This window comes from Leuciscus leuciscus, assembly GCF_965113295.1.
Source record: "Leuciscus leuciscus genome assembly, chromosome: 7".
Classification (NCBI taxonomy): Eukaryota; Metazoa; Chordata; class Actinopteri; order Cypriniformes; family Leuciscidae; genus Leuciscus; species Leuciscus leuciscus.
In genome coordinates, this window is record NC_138731.1 from 38,573,807 (window position 1) to 38,593,881 (window position 20,075).

Genomic DNA, 20,075 nt, shown 5'->3' on the forward strand with positions numbered 1-20,075 from the left:
AAGGCTAAGATTAAGTTAAATAAATATATGCGCTGTTTTTTTCTCCCACAGAGAAGCATGACGGTTGAATTATTTACATGCGTGCAGATTGTGTTAAAAATAGGCCTACCTCAGCTCCGTTCACAGTAAACGCTGCTCCACACGTATACTCAGTCTCTGCATGTGCTGTTTGTTTAAGTTTCCAATAATGTGCATTTGGGAACGCAAAACCCCGGACGTGTGTTTCATAGTAACTTACTGTCATCATTTATATGCGTGGAGCGTCTCGGGTTTCTCAAACTCCATCTTTGCATGCTGTGAGTTTGTGTGGCTTATAACGTTCATCTGCACGCAGTCTGCGCCGTTTCACAAGATTCGTAATGCAGCTCATTTATAAATCTTCGCCAACACAGGAGAATACATAAGTATGTTTCTGAATATATTCAGAAATATATTCGCAATCGCATATATTCTCATGTGCGAATTGTTGTTCATCGCGATTTCAAAATAAAAGTTTAACCCTTGCACTGCTTGCATGTTTTGACGTGCACATGTTCTTTTCAAGAAATTACGGCAGCTGTTGCATTTCTATCGTACAGAAGTGACCAAATATGAAAGATTAAGTTGACATTTGAATTAAATGTTATGTTTATTAGTTATCATATATTTTACATGGTGTATTTTAACAGCGTTGTTCAATAAAACCCATATGATTACTTTGATACTTTATTTGAACCAATAATTATTGCTTGTTATTGTTATTTGGGTAACACTACAATAAGGCTCATTAGTTAACATTAATGTATTAATCAACATGAACTAACAATGAACAATAGCTACATCTGTAACTAACATTTGTTCATACAAATAAAGCTGTTCATTGTTTGTTCATGTTAGTTCATTACATTAATGTTAACAAATACAACCATTAATTTTAATTATGTATTAGCAAATGTTGAAATTAACATGAACTAAGATTAATAAATGCTGTCGAAATAAATATTGTTCATTCTGAGTAACTAACAAACCATATTGTAAAGTGTTACCTATTTGTCTTTAAGTAATTTTAAAGGCTGTTGTTCACTTGGATCTATTTTTATTACCACAATTTTTTATCCGATTACTCGATTAATCGATGGAATAATCCGTAGAATACTCGATTACTAAAATAATCGATAGCTACAGCCCTATTAGAATGATTTCTGAAGGATTGTGTGACACTGAAGACTGGAGTAATGATGCTGAATAGGCTAAATTACATTTTATAATATACTAAAATAGAACACTGTTATTATAAATTGCTAAAATATTTCACAACATAACTCTTTTTACTGTATTTATGACTGTATGCAGCCTTAGTTAGCATATGACTTTCAAAAACCCGTACTGACCCCAACATTTTGGAAGGTAGTTCAAAAGTTCTAACATGAAGTAATTCAACAGTAGCATTGTTTTCCACACCAAAACGCAATGTCAGGATGTAATGTAATATATTTCATAACAATGAGCATAAATATCTTTACAATTCTGAATCTTATCCATCACAAAAAGGAAAGGCGATTATGACATTATGGCTGGCAATGCATTGTTTTATTTCCTTAGACACTAAAAACTAATATCGTACAGGGTAGGCTGATGAATAAAATACTAATATTTTCCTTGGATACTTTTTTTTTCTTCTTCAAAAATGTCCATTAATGTACTTTCTGAATAAAAACATTGCCAAATATAATTTAAAGCAGGATATTCCAATAAAATACTCTTTACAGTCAAGGAAGACTTAAAGGCAATCACCTAAAGGCAATTCTTCCCTTTCAATAAATATACATGAGTAAATCTAGTGTGACCAATTCAGTCTGATAAAGACAGTCGTTGGTATAAACAAGCCTTTTGTTTGAGGTCATTTTTCACATCAACTGAAACGTTCTAGCTACACAAACCGCATGTTCACCCACAACAGGTGCGTCTACAGTGAAGCATTACTTTGTCGCCGTATTTGTCCTTGTGCTGACTTAGGGAATGTTGGAAGTAGGTCTCAGCTGTGAGGTAACAAGCAGGCTTATGTGCCAATTTAGTGCTGAGGCAACAGTATTCCGGTCATCAGAAGTACGGTTTGTTCTACTGGAGCTAAACTTTGGATTATTTTTAACCATAATATTCAGAGGATATAGGGTCAGTGGCATTAAGATTTAAAGGGACAGTTCAGCCAAAAAGGAATTCTGTCATCATTTACTCACTTTTATGTTGTTCCAACCCTGTATGACTTTGTTTTTTTGTGGGTTTTTTTGTCCATATAATGAAAGTCATTGGGGTGTAATGTTGTTCTGGACCCCACTGGCTTTCATTGTAAGGACAAAAAACAGTTAAAATATTGATAAAGAAATGTTCTTTGGTGTTTTACAGAACAATAAAGGTGAATACACAACAGAAATGTAATTTTTTGGGTAAAAAAACACTATAAAGCATGTTGTTGCAATGCTGCTTAGTATGTGACTATTGCTTGAATGCTACAGAACCAAATAAAATCAAAAGGACAAGCTCACCAACAACCCTCCTGCGTTCATCACCATCACTGTCTCCATTCTCAGATGAACTTGTGCTGGCCTTTCTCTGTCGCTGCTCCATTTCTCCTGGGCTGGGCGGCTGGAAGAAAGAGAGAGGACATAGAATAAGAACTAGTGCAGTAAAGTACAAGTACAGTAGGTCTAAGTGTACGTGTGTGTGCAGTAGTAGGAGTTTGCTAGAACAGAAGGACAATGGCAGAGGAATGATTTCTAAATAAAGCCCAAAATCTGTGTCATTGTACAGCCCTGCTTATACCTTGTACATTTGTCTCAGGTGATCAGACAAGAAGAGAAAAATATTGCTATTCACATCTTGTATTAACACGCATATGTGTCCTGTGACCGCTTGAGTATGAATTTTGAGTTGATGGTCTCGGATGACTTCTGAATGTGGTTTGAGCTAATGGGAAAATATTTTGGACTCATTTTACACCTCTATTTAAGATGAATATCTACATAATTATCGCACACTAATATTACTACTATCTATTATTTTACTGATTATTAAATGGGATATTGTGGAAATTTGATTAATCATGGAAAGGGAAAATAAAATTTGTTTAAAAACATTTTTTTTATAAACCAAAAATTATTTGATCTTCATGATTGTTCTTGCTAACTAAAACTATTCAAAATAGTTTTTATGAATGTAATAAAGCAGAAAAAATAAAAAATAAAATTAGATAAAAAACTTAAACTCAAAGACAACAAATGTTGCCTTAGCAACTGACTGAAAAAAATAAGTTTAAGTTACTCAAATTAGAAAAAATATATAATTACAATAAATTAAAGCTAAAAATAAATGTGAAAAAAAAATGACAAAGAGACATACAATTATTAACATTTCATTTTAAATAAATATTTCTGCAGAATGGTCTGCATTTTTTTCCCAGCTGCAGCTTAAAAACATTGATCACTCTCCAAGCCAATCAATTGTACTATCTATTGGACCAGTATGGTTTTATATAACATAACTGCATAATGTTATTTTTGTATTATAATGATGCATGTCTTATTTGCATGTCTATGCACTTTGTGGTGAATTGTTTTCAGTCTGTAACTCTGTATTGATATGTATTGCATGGACATTTGCTTTATTACTAAGTGCTTATTACAAAATGCTATATTATAAAAACAAAATGTATTTAAAGGGATGGTTCACTCAAAAATGGAAATTCTAACAATTGTCTCACCTTCAGATCATTCCAAACCTTTATGACTTTCTTTCTTCTGCGAAACATAAAAGAAGATATTTTGAGAACCTTTTTTTCCCCGTCCATACAATGGATGTTAATGGGCTACAGTGTTTTCTGGTTCCCAGAGTTCTTCAAAATATCTTCTTTTGTGTTAACAGAAGAAGGAAATTCATACCAGTTTGCAACAACATGAGGGTGTGTATATGATGACAACATTTTCTTTTTTGGATGAACTATCCCTTTAAGAACTGTCCAGTTGTGACCAGAATAGCTTAGCCTTAGATGTTAATATCAAACGAGCATTATTTTACAAAATAACCAAGATCAAATGACAGCATTTACTGCAGAATTGGTCATGCAAAACACTTCTGACAGTTATACAGCATTTTGCAGTAGAGAAGTAAACTTCAATTACAAGCAGCACTGAGGAATAATCAGATGATCTATCAGTGAACTAACATCTGGATCTGCAGCAAAGGCATGACTCTCTCCCAGCAGCCGTAAAGCATCGCTCTCTCAATTCGATTTCCCTGAATATGCCACTCACAGCTGCCACTGTCACCGTTTCAATCAAAATTCAATTTGCTGTTTCAGCAGGACGGGCTGTGGGCAGGAAGCAGATTTGTTTTCTGGGGTGTTGATAATGCGAAACTCTTCATGCTGTTCCTGCATCGGCCTCAGACGGATGCGGGACACTCAAAGAATAGCCATGAGCTTGCTTTCCTCCATATAAAAAAACAAAAAAACAAGTCTCACTCGACATCCTATCTGTTCCCACTGAGCCTAATCCCAGGCCGAACGCAGTGGGCGGCTCGAGTGATTTCTGCAAGCTTATGGGAAACTGGTCTTTCAAACATGGATCTGCCATTCAGCAGGTAGGCTGGTATTTCAGAGTTACACATACACTGAGAATGCTGAGCGCTCGAGGAATAAATCATTCAGAAACACAGTGCCTGTCTTACATCAAAAAAAGGATAATAAGTGAGAGAGCCGACTGAGAGCCATATCAGCACTTTGTATAAACCCCAAAAAAGCTTGACTGGAGTTTCTTTCAGTGCCAATTTCTTGATATTATTGCAGGAGTAAATAAGAAAAGAAAAAAGAAAATCAGAGCAACTAATCAATAGCTGGATCATGGTTTAAACCAGGGGTATCCAATCCTGCTCCTGGAGGGCCAGTAGAGCTGCACGATTAATTGTTAAATGATCGCAATCTAGAACACCTCAATCTCATGCCTAAATGACAGCGACTCGGCTATGTCTATTAAACCTTTAACTAAATCACACTGGCACATTCAAATCTGTAGTGGCGCTGCTGCTGACCCAGAGAAAGAGGTTTTCATGTGTAGTTCTCTTTTCAACCACACACAATATCATTATTTCTGTCTTACATATTCATATTATCACTGAAGTACTGTGACAAAAGTTCTATGGAAGTGATCAAAATAGAGCAAATCACCTTTTGAAAGCAACTTTGATTATTGATTATTGATTACATTGTCACACCAGCAGGTGGTGACAAGTGACAGTAAAAAATGTATTTGTCATTGAATCATTAATTTAAGAGATTTGTTCAAAAATGCTGATTCATCCAGTAATAAGTCATTGAATCTAATCTTTTTTTCATTTTTTTTTTAAATTAAAACATTTTAAATTGTCTGCAGCAATTAACATTTTGTCAGAACTGCTAGTAAATTTAAGTAATTCTGTTTGGCTGTTTGTTCAGAACCGTGACGTCTATTTAAAAAAAAGAAAAGAAAAAAAGTTTAGCTCCAAAACAGTTGCCTGAAAGTTTCTAGAGATCCTGAAGACTGTGACTAGCTGGTTCATGTGTGTTGAACTGGGGCAAGAGCTAAACTCTAACCCAATAAAGAAACAAAATAACATTAAAATACAGAGCTGGATACATCCTAAACAAGTCAAGAAAAGGAGGAACTTGTTCTTAAAGGGTTAGTTCACCCAAAATTGCAAATTCTGTCATCAATTACTCACATTCTTATTGTTTCAACCAATAATTTTAATAAAATCAGAGAAGTTTCTGTCCCTACATTGAAGTCTATTCACCCAAAACTCTGACGCTTCAAAAAGTCAATTTGAATCCATTTTGGAAAGACATAAGAGTGAGTTAATTGATGACAGAATTTTCATTTTTGAGTGAACTAGGCTAACCTTTAAGAGTTGTAAAGCTAGTTTAATTTAACACAAATAAATTATGCATTATGCAATTACTTTTAATGTTTCAAGTCATTTTAGTATCATTTAGGCCTATGTAAAAATAATATTTTTGTTATGTTTACATCTAGCTCCAAATACAGAGAGAGCATAAAAAAATGAGGTGAAGTAGTCAAGTGAAGTCACCTTAATTTATATAGCGCTTTATACAATAAAGACTGTTATTCAGTTAAGTGTTGATTCAGTTCTGTTGTAAAGATCATCAATTATTAAATTAGTTTAAAAAAAGCAGTTCTGCAAAAATTATGTCATCGTCTAGCTCAGTTCAGTTCTCATTCAACAGCGTCAGTACAGTCAGATCAATAATACTGCTGAATATTATGTAGAATACCTTTCATTGGTCCAGTTTAAGTACTTAATTCACTGGATTATTAGACATTACCACATGAATATTTAACATGTTCTTTCATTATAAATGACTATATCATGATATGTACACCACTTTTTTTATTACATTTATTTTTAAAGAAATATTAATATTTGTATTCAGCGAGGCTGCATTCAACAAATCAAAAGTGAAAGTAAGGACACTATAACCATACAAAATATTTCTGTTTCAAATAAATGCAGTTTTTTATTTTCCATATGTCAAAAAACGATCACAGTTTCCACAAAAATAAGCAGTTTTCAACACTGATAATAAGAAACGTTTCTTTAGCTGCAAATTATCACATTAAAATGATTTCTGAAGGATCATGTGACACTAAAGTCTGGAGTGATGATGCTGGAAATTTAGCTTTGCCATCACAGGAATAAATTACGGTTTAAAATATTATTTGTTATAATAATAATTATTACAGTTTATTATTACTATTTTTTATTTTTTATCAAATAAATGCAGCCTTGATGAACATTAGAGATGCATTTCAAAAATCTTAACCTTAAACTTTAGCACTGTAGTGTATCATTACTGTGGAACAAACACAGTCATGATGTGACATAAGATAGTCTCACTGTGGACCCCTAGTTTGATGATGTTTTTAAGAGCCCTACAAGAACAGTGTACAAACAAGCTAAATTAAAACAATAAAACACTTTAACATAGTCTGTGCCAAGCTATTAAATTAAGGGCATTCAGTAGTTTTTTAATAATATAAGGACAATTCAGTCAATGTCTGTTTTTATTCACATGCAAACAGTGAGTTTTGTCAAGTCAAAAGGCTTTGAAACGACATGAACTCAAAAGTAAATAAAACACTGCGTGGAGAAGTGCCAGGAAAATATAAGGACGTTTGGATGCACAAATACAATAACGTATAAATGGATCTTCTCATATTAATGAAGTATAATCTGCAATATGAAAACATTCATTTAAAAAGACCAATTATTTCATCAAACCCTTCCATAACTGTCTACGATTGTAATCTGATTGTTTTCAAATGGATTTCCACTATATATGAAATAATTAGACCTAGTTAGTTAATAAGATGGCTATATGTTGCTTAACAATTTTTAGAAAACACAGAACATGTCTAAAAATATATGTTTTTGTGACTTGACCACATGTTATGGTTTATAACCTTGTCCTTTAAATAACTAGTCTAGGGAACTTAGCTTAACTTCACTAAGAGAGATTCAAGGGACTCATTAATGACTAGTGTGTTGCTGTATGAAACAACATACGTGTTTATTCACTGTTTATAACCATGTTACACACAACTGATCCCACACAGACCAAAGCAGCGCCATCTGCTCCATGTGTGCAGGCCTTCCTCGTAAAATCCAGCTAAACATACCCTTAGCCCACTTTAAACGGTCTTTCGCAGTCAAACATACATACTACTGTTTTACCGCGGTTGATTGATGATGTCCCTACCTCGTTTCTGGATGTAGGACTCATATTCAACACCGTCTTGGACTCGTTTGCCTCGGCTGCCATCTTTCCCGCCGTCTTCCGGAAGTGATGCTACGGATGCCCGCGAGGTTCCAAAGGGGAGCAAAACGCGTTTTCGTCAACAGCCACACTGCATTACTGAGCATTATGCTGGATGATTATCACTGATGGGAAAAAAAGACTAAACTCCAGGAAACAGATGTCTTGATATTATTTTACATTATATTAATGTCTTGAGGCTAATTTAATGGTTTGTCCAGGCCAGGGAAAAGTAACAGAAATGTAATGATTAATTAGATTAATTACTTTTTTACAAATATTGTTTCCAGGAATCACAGGTGTATGTCTGATTTCTCAGTTAATGTCACTGGTGACTACTTCATCTTAGAACAGCCATCAAATTAATATTTGTGTGTGTGTGTGTGTGTGTGTGTGTGTGTGTGTGTGTGTGTGTGTGTGTGTGTGTGTGTGTGTGTGTGTGTGTGTGTGTGTGTGTGTGTGTGTGTGTGTGTGTGTGTGTGTGTAATATGTAATTTAATGGTGTAGTGTGATGTTTCTTAATCAAAATTCTCAACAAAAATAAAATAAAAAATAAAATAAAATATTTTTTATTTATTTTTTTATTTCCTTTTTAAAATTTTTTTTTGACAAATTGTATCCATTTATTATGGGGAACCTTAAAAGTAAGTTACAAGCCTAAAACAAAGGGATTTAGTTTAATTTACCCTTTACAAACTTTAATTATAATTTATGATTTGAAACTTTTTAAAATAAATTCTTCCAAAATCATCTAATCATGCTATTGGTGTTATTCTGTTTGTGTTATTCCCTTTTTGTGATGACACCTCCTCTGTACATTTTCCAAAAAGTTAGCAATACAAGCATAGAAAAAATCATCAACCATTATGAACGTCATTCTCATTAAACTGATTTTATTGGGAATGATTGTGCTCCTTTTTTGAAAGAAAACATGAATATATTGTTATCCTTTGTAAATTAATCTGAAATTTAAAGCCATTGTGCATAAATTGTGTGAAGTATAAATATACTATAATGCCCTTCTCAATTCTATTTTTGTGGGTCACCTTTGCAAATCACATCAGTAAGTGCTTTCTCACAGAGACATCACTGACCTGGATAATTTCCTTTCTCTCATCATAATAGCACATGAAAAAGTCCCTTGAGCAAAACAGAAGAAATGCTGTGTATATCCATGAAGAGAAAGTGTCATTTAGTTACAGACCATGACACAATGCTCATATTTTCCACATGCTCTGTACTATACTCTATAGGCCTACTTATGTGCTTGCACTCTGCAGAATGACAATAACGTTGAATCTAATCTAATATCATTGTTTGCATGAATCATTGAAAAGGTTGCATTCTACAAACTCATGCGTCTATTGACACTAACCATAATCTCTGGCTCTGTAAGCACAGCTTTTGCACAGACCGTATGTTTTCTAATAAGCATTATTCTGTTGATCCATCAGATGCTCACATCATGAGTCATGAAGCTTGTGCTTTTAAAACACATGGTTTCAAACCGTGTGTTTGACTCTGTAAACAAGCCGCATTTATCATAATATAATGACATTCAACAACTACATGTGAAGCATTCCTGACCCATCCAGCTCTTGTTTCTAAAGGTGAAGACAGTGGTTTTGTTTAAATATTATTCCGTCCCGGAGGGGGGTTATTTTCCCTCCTTTTTTTGTTTAAGGGCTTATGTGACATTTTCTTTAGCTGAAACGACACGTCCGTTGTGAAGTGACCTGAACTGCCTCCCTGCTGCTGTTGTTATTTCCACCTCTGACTCTCTCAAAGCACTTAGTCTGCAAAAGCGTGAATGTCAAGGGGCATAAAATATCTGTGCCAGCTTCAGGCTACTGGGCATTTCAGAATCAAGTGTGAGAGGGCATATAAGAGAGCTGTAGGGACTAGTCACACTTTTTTTTTCTTTGTAAAATGTATACAGTAAAACAATTATAAAGCAAAAAATAATTTATGACATAATTACAATAATAGATAAAGGGTAGGGTAATATGTAACAAGTAAAATGTACCAGAAATGTCAAACCATTATTTTGGGCAACAGATACGGCAATTCATTAAATATAAGTCTTGCTAACTGAAAAATAATAATAATAAAAAATATAACTTTTCACATATTATTATGCTGATAATAAAATTGGTTAACAAACAGGTAAAATGTACCCCAAAATCTCAAACAATTATTTTGGACAACAGATAAAGCAATTTGATAACGTCATTTATATGGTTAGATTTTATTTGTAAAAAAAAAAAAATGTAAAAAAAATAAATAAATCTGCAAAATAGTTTGAGTGAAACATGATTTTTTTTTTTTTTTTTCATTTTCAATTAAACAATTTTTACTTAAAGAACTATAATGGTAATAGCATTTGTTAACAGATAAAAAAATACACCAAAAAGAAATCTCAAACCATTAGTTTGGACAACAGATAAACCTCAAATGATTATGCTGATAATAACATTTGATTTGTTAAAGGTATAGTTCACCCAAAAAGGAAAATTCTGTCATCATTTATTCACCCTCAAGTAGTCCCAAAACCTGTATGAATTTCTTTCTTCTTCTAAACACAAAAGAAGATATTTTGAAGAATGTCAGTACCAAACAGTTGACCGAACATTGACTTCCATATGGGGAAAAAAACATGGAAGTCAATGGGGTCCATCAAGTGTTTGGTGACCGACATTTTATTTTGTGTATAAAGAAATTCATACAGGTTTGGAACAACTTGAGGATGAGTAAATGATGACATCATTTTCATTTTTGGGTGAACTATAAAAAAAAATTATTTGGACAACAGATAAAGCAATTTATCAACTATTTACATAGTTATATGGTCTTGCTTCCATTGGGAATTATTATTATTTTTTTTTCATTTTCAATTAACTTTTCACTCAAATTAATATGCTGATACAATTTGTAAATAATGTTTTTTTTGTGTGTTAAATTAGAAAATAATGCAAACAGAAGCATTTTCACTAGTGGCCTCAGTTTGATAGTATTGTAAACTTTTCATTATTTAAAGAGTTAAAAACCAATGTGAGGTCAAGTGTTTCCCCTCTATTTCCATTCACATGAACTGAATCTGAAAGACAACACTGCCATCTACTGGTACTTCAAACAATTCATTGACTCTACTTTACACATCTCATTCAAAATTAGAGCAGAAACAAAGTACACAATTCATTTAAACAATTAAAATATTAAAATGACAGTATTCAATACACGATGGACCACATAACGTATCTTATATAGCTGTATATTACTGCCATATGAACATCAACCTATTTTGACACACTTATCTCTTTCTCATAACAGAATACATTAACCTGCTTTAAAACAAAATGTATTGCCAAAGTGTAATACAAATCAACTTTGTATTGTTACTAAAGTTTTAAAATAAAATAAAATGTAAACTGGTGAAACCGTAAACGGTAATAAATGTTTTCTCTGTTGAACACACAGAAACATAATTTTCATGAAAATAAATCTTTCAGAAAGCTCAGCCGTTTAATACGACGTTTTGCTTTCAAACATCTTTAAGACAGAAGTTTAATTCATCATTTGAAAACATGTTCATTTTTGAAAAGAGGTATTCAAGTAATTGTCTTTAGTCAAATGAGTGTCCTGTCATTGACCCCGAGGCAGCCTCACTTTGAGTCATATTATGTTTAACATGTGCAACTGCAAAGTCTCTTTATTCTATCCAGAGCCATCAGAAGCAGCAGGCACAGAGCTGAAAGATTAATGCTCCTGCTTAACTTACCATACAAGTTACATCACATTTAATGTTCCTTAAGTGCTGTTGAATGTGAACTACAGGGTAAACAAACAGCATAATGTAGGTTCCTTTAATGTATCTACATAAAGAGCTGATCTGCTACATTTTATCATTGTATAAAGTGCATGAAATGTGTTCTGAGAAATATACTTGAATCCAATGCAGACCAAAAACAAATATTAAATATACTTTCATCGCATATACACTGATCAATCAAAAGAAAAACAAGAATATGATACTACCATTCAGAAGTAGTAAGTATTTTTTTTTTTTTTTTTTTTTTAAGTAATGCTTTTATTCTGCAAGGAAAGTTGATCAAATATGACAGTAAAGAAATTAATAAAATAAAATAAAATAAAATAAAATAAAATAAAATAAAATAAAATAAAATAAAATAAAATAAAATAAAATAAAATAAAATAAAATAAAATAAAATAAAATAAAATAAAATAAAATGAAATAATGAAATGAAATGAAACGAAATGAAATAAAATAAAGTTCTTTTGAAGTTGCTGTTCATTAATCCTGAAAAAAATGATCAACATCAGCACAACTGTTTTCAACATTGATAATAAGAAGAAATGTTTCTTGAGAACTAAATCATCATATTAGAATGATTTCTGAAGGATCATGTGACACTGAAGACTAGATGATGCTGAAAATGTTAATATAAAATAGTAAACAGTACTTGTAATATTATTTCACAATATTTTTGATCAAATAAATGCAGCCTTCATACTTCTTTCAAAAACCTTTGTAAACATCTTACCAGCCCAAACCTTTTGAACGGTGGTGTACTTTGATTTACAGAAATACCATGCACATGTGTATTACGTTTTCACAAGTTTGCGTTTTTGTAGTTTACACGGAGATGATTATGGTATCGTTTTCAAAACCTTGCACTTTGAAAAAGTTTGCGTTTTCAGGCCCCCAAAACTCTGTTGTCGTGTAAATGAACGGCCAAAACATAAAAAGTTTTATGTTTTTAGTTGAAAACGGTGTCATGTAAATGGCTACTGTAAAATTATTTTGAAATTAATTTTAAGCACCTAATTCTCTTTACTGGGAATTACAAAAAGTTAAAGGGCTCAATTTTCAATTTTCTGTGAAGAAATGCAATTCTAATGTAATAAATCCTTTTAAAAAGTCAAAGCAGTTTCTTGCAGTCTGGATAAAGGCAGAAACATTACGACACTGCCTTAACAGATTCAAAATTGTATATTCAAGCCAATCCACCAGTGACTTCACAGTTTACAGCACGCCATGTAGACACAATAGCTGAAGTCACAGAATGTGACCCAGAACAAATATCCACAGGATGTTTGCAGAAATGCTTTCACAGCACTGCAAACACAGATATGAGATGGATATTAAAAACAGAAAGGGTCTGTTGCTTTCTAAATGCAATATCACATAGTCAAATCAAATAATAAAAGAGGTTGGATGTTTTTCATGTAGTCCCCAGAGGATATATGAATAAACGATTCCCCCGTTTTATCTCCTTTCTGTTCCATTAAGTGTGACTAATAGGTTTAAGCTGACACAGGTTCAAGCCATTACCACAGTCCTGCCATGATGTTATGAGACACAATATTGTTTAGAAGGCAGGTTATCACAGCTGGGAATTTTATAAGTTTGAATGTGAAATCAAAGAGGACTCATATTGGTTTCACCACAGGAGACAGGAAGGATAACAAGAAGTATTAAGAGAACAGCGAAGAGCTGGCCTGTTAGAAAGAGTCTCTAAAACCTAATGTGCTGCAAGTATGACTGTTCCAAATGTAATTATGCAGCCTTCTATTTTTTTATGATATAAAATGCATTGCAATTTAATTCACATTTATTTAGCGCTTTTCACAATACATATTGTTTCAAAGAAAATGCATCAGTGGGAAAATATAAATCTATGATATAGTGGACAAAGCAAGAAAATTGTTAAATATTGCGGCTGCATGGGTCAGTTCTGATTTTCTTTCTTTTTTTTGTCCCAAATACATGCAAAGACTACTTGGGGTTGTGTTTTTAGTTTAATATTGCACAATGTGTTGCAATTGGTGAGCTGTATGGTCTCAGAAGTGCAACCTTATTTAATTTTTGTTTTAAATGTTAACCTAATAATATGTAATGCCTTATATCATAATTATAAGTCATTCAGTGTCAATCAATCTTAGGTGAAGAAAGCGATTTCTGAGAAACGGTGTTGTAAAACACCTAAACACACCTTTTTGTGAATATTTGCTGGATGTCAGTTGTGTGTGTGTGCTGAAAAAAAAACGTGTTTTTACATAGCCCTGGATGTGTAAATATATAGGCCTATATATAAAAAAAAGAAAAAGTGGAACAGACTGATCCACAAAGCACCAAAACAATCTTGTAGCCAATCATCAGGCCTGTAGGGGGCGTATGCGGTCATGATGGGGGAGGGGAGAGAGTGATAAAGAGGGAGGCTGCACACAAAAATGCCTACTTCTACTATACATTAGGTGAAAAACAGTGTGTGACAAATGAAGTGACCGAATTCACAGTACTCATAATAGGCAAAAAGTACCCAGATGGCATTCTTATTCTGATTCTGATTCTGAAGTGTGCATACCATGGACACTTTACTGAGGCCACGGGAGAGGTTCTCTTACGAGAGGTTCTCTCGTACTTGCGTAAGTATCTTACGCTAGGGGAAAACCTCTTTTCCTCGAGATATTGAAGCCAAAAATTATCCTTAATTTTGCAATAATGTAAAACGCATTGCAGCAGCATGCAGACATGGGCGAGACAGCTCGCGCGCCCATTGGCTGCTCTGCGGCAACTGCACCAGCCTATCAATAGAGGCCCCTCATGACGTCAGAACCAATGAGGGTGCTTCGCGCCCATTACGTCATGTCCCGCCGAAAGCGGGTGGGGCTATAAATACGGCCCAGAGAGGCTGGTTTGGTCAGTTTTTCATCTCTTCAGCGAGCCTACGCATCGCTGGATCCTGAGAGGAAGCCGCGCCGTCTGATTCAAGCACTCAGCGGGATTTGTTCTGCATCTGAAGCTGCCGGTCGACAACTCGCCGCCTTCAGTCGCCGTTCCTGCTCACGCTTTCCGGCGTACATATCCTTTTCTCTGCTACTGTGTTTTGTGTATGTGTGTGTTCGCCGCCGCGACACACACTCTCATTGCACTAAAAGAGCCGGGCGTCTTTTTTCGCCCCTTTCCTGAGGACGCGCAGCTCTCGCGCTCGCTGACGGCGACTGCCCTCACTGCGAGCTAGTTACTGCCTATGGTGACTCTGCGGACTCACCTGGCATCCTTCTCCGAGACTGCGCCTCCGCCCCCCACCCCCCCAACCCGCAAAGCTCGCCGGTGCGCCCGCTTGCCTTGCCTGCTTGGAGGATGATACCTGCTCTCCCTCTGTTCGAGCCGCGCAAACCGCGCCGTTCACAGGGGATGTCAGGAGCGGACGGTCACGGGGCTAGCTTTCTCTCTCCCTCTGTTCGAGCCGCGCAAACTGCGCCGTTCACAGGGGAGGCTGGAAGCGGACGGTCGGGGTTAGTTTTTCTTTACGTACAAGAAAGCTATACCCTGCCCCTGCGCCCCATTCACGCGTGTTTATAGTCCCGCCGAAGCTGGACTGACCTGAATTTTCTCACACATTTCTCAGTTCCCTGATCAGGCGACTGGAAATATAAATATTGCAGCGCCTGCAAGCAAACGCCGAAGAAAACATGTTGACGCTCTTATATGCTCGTGCATCTGAAAGCCTTTGTGTTCCCCCCTGTGGCTCAGTGGCGGAATCTTTGGTTTTTCGCACGAGAGACCGGTGTTCGAATCCCGGTCTAACGGCAGATAAATTATGCCTCCAATGCTTCGCTCTGTCAGTTCCCTGAAAGGCGACTGCAGATGTGCATTTTGCAGCCAACGAGCGCGTTGTTCAACCCGCTCGCCTGCACCCAAACACCGTTTCTATGGTTCCCGTGCGTCACTGGCGAAAGGAGAAAAGAGTGTTTATGTCCCGCTGCGGCCGGGCCGAATTCTATTTCTCATACATTTCTCATTCCCCTCTGAAGTTCAGGCGACTGGAAATGTCAATACTGCAGTGAGCGAGCCTGTTGTAATGCACGCACGCCTGCAAACAATGGTGAAACATGATTGGATGATTGCAAGCACCGTTTCTATGGTTTCCGTGCGTCACTGGCGAAAGGAGAAAAGAGAGTGTTCCTAGTCCAGCGGCGGCTGGATCTACCTCCATTCTCACACATTTCTCTGGAAATGTCAATATTGCAGTGGACGAGCCTATTGTAATACACGCACAACTGCATACAAACGCCAGCATGTTGACGCTCTCTGTTTCTATGGCAACTTCTCGCTCGTTCGGTTCCAGTAAATGTTCCAGTGCACTGTTCCAGTGTATTCTGCAGTAAACAAGTCGGCGACACAGCCCGCTTGCCTGCACACAAACGCCGCTTTTACGGCTACCCAGATAAATCCCATAAGAGTGTATTTTCTGGTGTTCAGGCCACGGCCGATGGTGTTATGAGTGTAGACAAAATGCCCACTGCCCAGTGCTCATTCCTACACAGAAACACAGCCCGTCACACAGGGCTCGCGCACATGAAATCGACCCAGATCGATTGCGCATTAAATGTGGTAAATGTGCCCACTGCCCAGTGCCCAAAAACACTACGTTCTGCATGTCTCAAGGTTTCTGTAAAACGAAACCAACATGCATTCGCTCTGCTCAGGCGGACAATGCTCTCAGTGTTGTAAATGTGCCTGCTATCCCACGCCCACATTCACACATAGACATTACAGGTCTTACGGGACTCGCCCAGCCCTCCCCCTCTCGGTTGACCACCGCAGAGGAGTCGAGCGCGGGCAATCTGCCCGCTGTTATCAGCGCGTCCCCTGCCTCAAATGTCATAAGCGCGACGCTTATGTTGCAGCACACTGAAGCCCCTCTGTCGCTGAGCGACCAGAGCCGCTTCGCATTCAACCCCTAGCCATTCGTGCAAACGCATGGGCAAGGCTACCCGGGGTTTCGAAGTGGGTGCTAGACATTATAGAAAGAGGCTATTCGCTACAGTTCGGTCGACGCCCGCAACGCAAAGCGGCGCGAATCGATACTACGGTGAAAAAGGAAGTAGCACACCTACTTCGAGCCGAAATAGCGAAGTTACTGAGCAAAGGGGCTATAGAACCCTTATCACAAGCTCAGAGCGAAGGGGGCATGTACAGCAGATATTTTCTGGTACCCAAAAAAGACGGGGGTCTCAGACCCATTCTAGATCTAAGACGACTAAACAAAGCACTTCTGAAACGACAGTTCAGAATGCTCACGACCAAGAAAATCCTCTCGCAAATTTGCCAAGGGGACTGGTTCATGTCGATAGATCTGAAAGACGCTTATTTTCAAATACAAATAGCGTCACGTCACAGGCGATTTTTGAGATTCGCCTTCGAGGGTCAGGCATATCAGTACACAGTCCTGCCATTTGGCCTATCCCTGGCACCTCGCGCATTCACGATGTGCATGGATGCAGCGCTCGCACCCCTCAGGCTCCGAGGCATACGAGTGCTGAATTATTTGGACGATTGGCTGGTTCTAGCTCGATCACAGTCAGAGCTCATAGAACATAGGACCATATTACTCGATCACCTCGAGAATTTAGGTCTCACAGTCAATTGGGCGAAGAGTTCGCTGTCTCCCAGTCAGAAAATATATTTTCTGGGCACAGATCTGGACTCGCTGTCTATGACAGCACAGCTGTCGCCGCAGCGCAGACTAAGTATTCAGCGCATGACAGAGATTTTTCGCCACAGCGCTTTAGTCCCGCTCAAAAAGTTTCAAAGGATGCTGGGTATCATGGCTTCAGCATCCTCAGTGCTTCAGCTGGGTCTGCTTCAGCTGGGTCTGCTTCGCATGCGCCCGCTGCAGTATTGGTTGAAAGCGCGCGCCGCGCAGAGCATGGACCTCCGGTCTCGCGCGCCTCAAGGTCGATCAGAAATGCGTCGCAGCTCTGAAACCTTGGACAGTGACCGACTGGTACCGGTCAGGAGTAAGCCTGGGGACTTCCTCGAGTGTGAAGGTGGTGTCTACGGACGCCTCAACCTTATTCAGCCAGTGGTCGGAACGGGAGAAGCTTCTGCATATAAACTGCCTGGAAATGATGGCAGTCGACAACGCGCTGAAGCGCTTTTTGTCCCCAGATAAAAGACACGGTCCGTTCGGACAACATGTCAGTGGTGGCTTATATAAATCACCAAGGAGGTATCAGATCCAGAATCCTTCACAGGCTGACGGAACACCTCCTGGTCTGGGCTCAGCACAATCTGCGCTCGCTCAGGGCAGCGTATGTGCCCGGCCATCTGAATGTGGGACCAGACAGACTGTCCAGAAACTATCTTCCGGCAGGAGAATGGTCTTTACACCCACAGACAGTCAAACTGCTATGGAGGACATTTGGCAGAGCGAAAATAGACCTATTTGCGTCTCAAGAGAACGCTCATTGTCAGGAATTTTTCTCCAAGAGCAGGGATGCGCTGGCTCACGTGGCCCCGCTTGCCCGCTCTATGCGTTTCCCCCTGTCACGCTCCTACCCCAGGTGTTAGAGCGAATCAGGGAGAGCGGATGCCCGGTGCTACTCGTCGCCCCATTTTTGGACAAACCAAGTCTGGTTTCCAGTCCTGATGCAGCTGACGAGTACCACCCCGTGGCCGATACCGGTGAGGAGGGATCTCCTCTCGCAGGCAAACGGCTCGATCTGGCATCCTTACCTGGAGCTTTGGTCCCTACATGTGTGGGCCATCAACGGGTACCCGTTAACCTCCCAGCGGGAGTGTTAAACACGATCACACAGGCTAGAGCTCCATCTACGAGGCGGCTCTATTCCTCAAAATGGTCTGTGTTCACTAGCTGGTGTACAGCGAGTGGCACTTCACCCTCGCGCTGTGGGGTGCCGGAGGTTCTCTCCTTTTTACAAGAGCTTCTGGATAAGGGCAGAACCCCATCCACGCTCAAAGTTTATGTGGCGGCCATAGCAGCGTTCGCTGAACCACCGCTTGGCCAGTCATTAGGAAGGAACGATCTGGTCATTCGCTTCCTTAGAGGAGCTAAGAGGCTGAACCCTCCCAGACCTCTCTCAGTTCCCATTTGGGACCTTTCCACGGTTCTGGAAGCCATGAAAGGTGCCCCATTCGAGCCAATACAGTCAATAGACCTGAAACTCTTGTCTTTCAAAACAGTGTTTCTTCTGGCTCTCGCTTCAGTGAAGCGCATAGGGGATTTGCAAGCGCTCTCAGTGAGCGCGACGTGTATGGAGTTTGGGCCTAATGACTCGAGAGTCATACTCAAACCAAAGCACGGATATGTTCCTAAACCCCTCAATACACCGTTTAGGGCACAGGTTATCTCCCTGTAGGCCCTGCCGGTATCTGAAGAGGAAGGGGACGCAGGCTTCCTTTGCCCGGTCAGGGCGTTAAGAGCCTATGTGTCTCGCTCATCTGTTTTCAGACAGACAGAGCAGCTCTTTGTTTTGTTCAGCGGACGTTCTAAGGGACTAGCTGCATCAAAACAGAGTCTATCCAGAGAGATAGTTGATGCTATAGCGCTAGCTTACACATCCAAGGGCCTGCAATGCCCGATAAGTGTCAAAGCGCACTCCACAAGAGGCATGGCCTTGTCGTGGGCTTGGTCCAGTGGGATTGCCTTGCAAGATATCTGTATGGCGGCAGGCTGGGCCTCCCCGTCTACATTTATAAGGTTTTATAACCTCGAGGTTCCCGCTTTACAAGCTAGGTTGCTCTCGGTTTAATTTTTCAGTATTGCCCGCCCGATGCTATCGGCTCAGGATGCTGAAACTGCTAGAGCGTCGATCACTGATCGTCTGTATACTTCTGTGGGCAGTGCGTAAGTCCCCCATATTTATCAGTCCAGGCCGAGTTTGCCCTGGCTGTGTGGAACACTTGATATAATATGCTCTTATCTGAGCTCTATATTACAGGAATGATGCTATTCTAGCCCATCTTCCCGGATTCTCTGTGAGTCCCTTGTGATTAGGCACTGTATGAGCCCCGGGCACCTGCCCTTGGGACTTTAGTGTTATGTCTCAAGCACGCACGGCGTTTTACACTGTGTTCCCCTAGCGTAGGATACTTACGCAAGTACGAGAGAACCTCTCGTAAGAGAACGTACTCGGTTACTAACGTAACCTCGGTTCTCTCTAGAAGAGGGAACGAGTACTTGCGTATCCTGCCGTGCATGCGTCACGTTCTGATTCGCTTCAGCGATGAAAAAACTGACCAAACCAGCCTCTCTGGGCCGTATTTATAGCCCTAGCCCCACCCGCTTTCGGCGGGACATGACGTAATGGGCGCGAAGCACCCTCATTGGTTCTGACGTCATGAGGGGCCTCTATCGATAGGCTGGTGCAGTTGCCGCAGAGCAGCCAATGGGCGCGCGAG

General features: G+C 38.8%; 1 protein-coding gene across 2 annotated transcripts in view; it reads right to left on the reverse strand.

Annotated features, from left to right (window-relative positions):
* Positions 1–7,941, reverse strand: part of cwc22 (CWC22 spliceosome associated protein homolog) — a 47,914-nt gene extending 39,973 nt beyond the window's left edge. For both annotated transcript variants that reach the window (XM_082176677.1, XM_082176676.1), the window contains exons 1-2: positions 7,787–7,941; positions 2,523–2,622 (exon numbers count right to left, since the gene is read on the reverse strand). In XM_082176677.1, coding sequence (XP_082032803.1) covers positions 2,523–2,622; positions 7,787–7,849 — 163 coding nt within the window. In that variant the 5' untranslated portion in view covers positions 7,850–7,941. The remainder of the gene's footprint in view (positions 1–2,522; positions 2,623–7,786) is intronic.
* Positions 7,942–20,075: the final 12,134 nt, after the last annotated feature.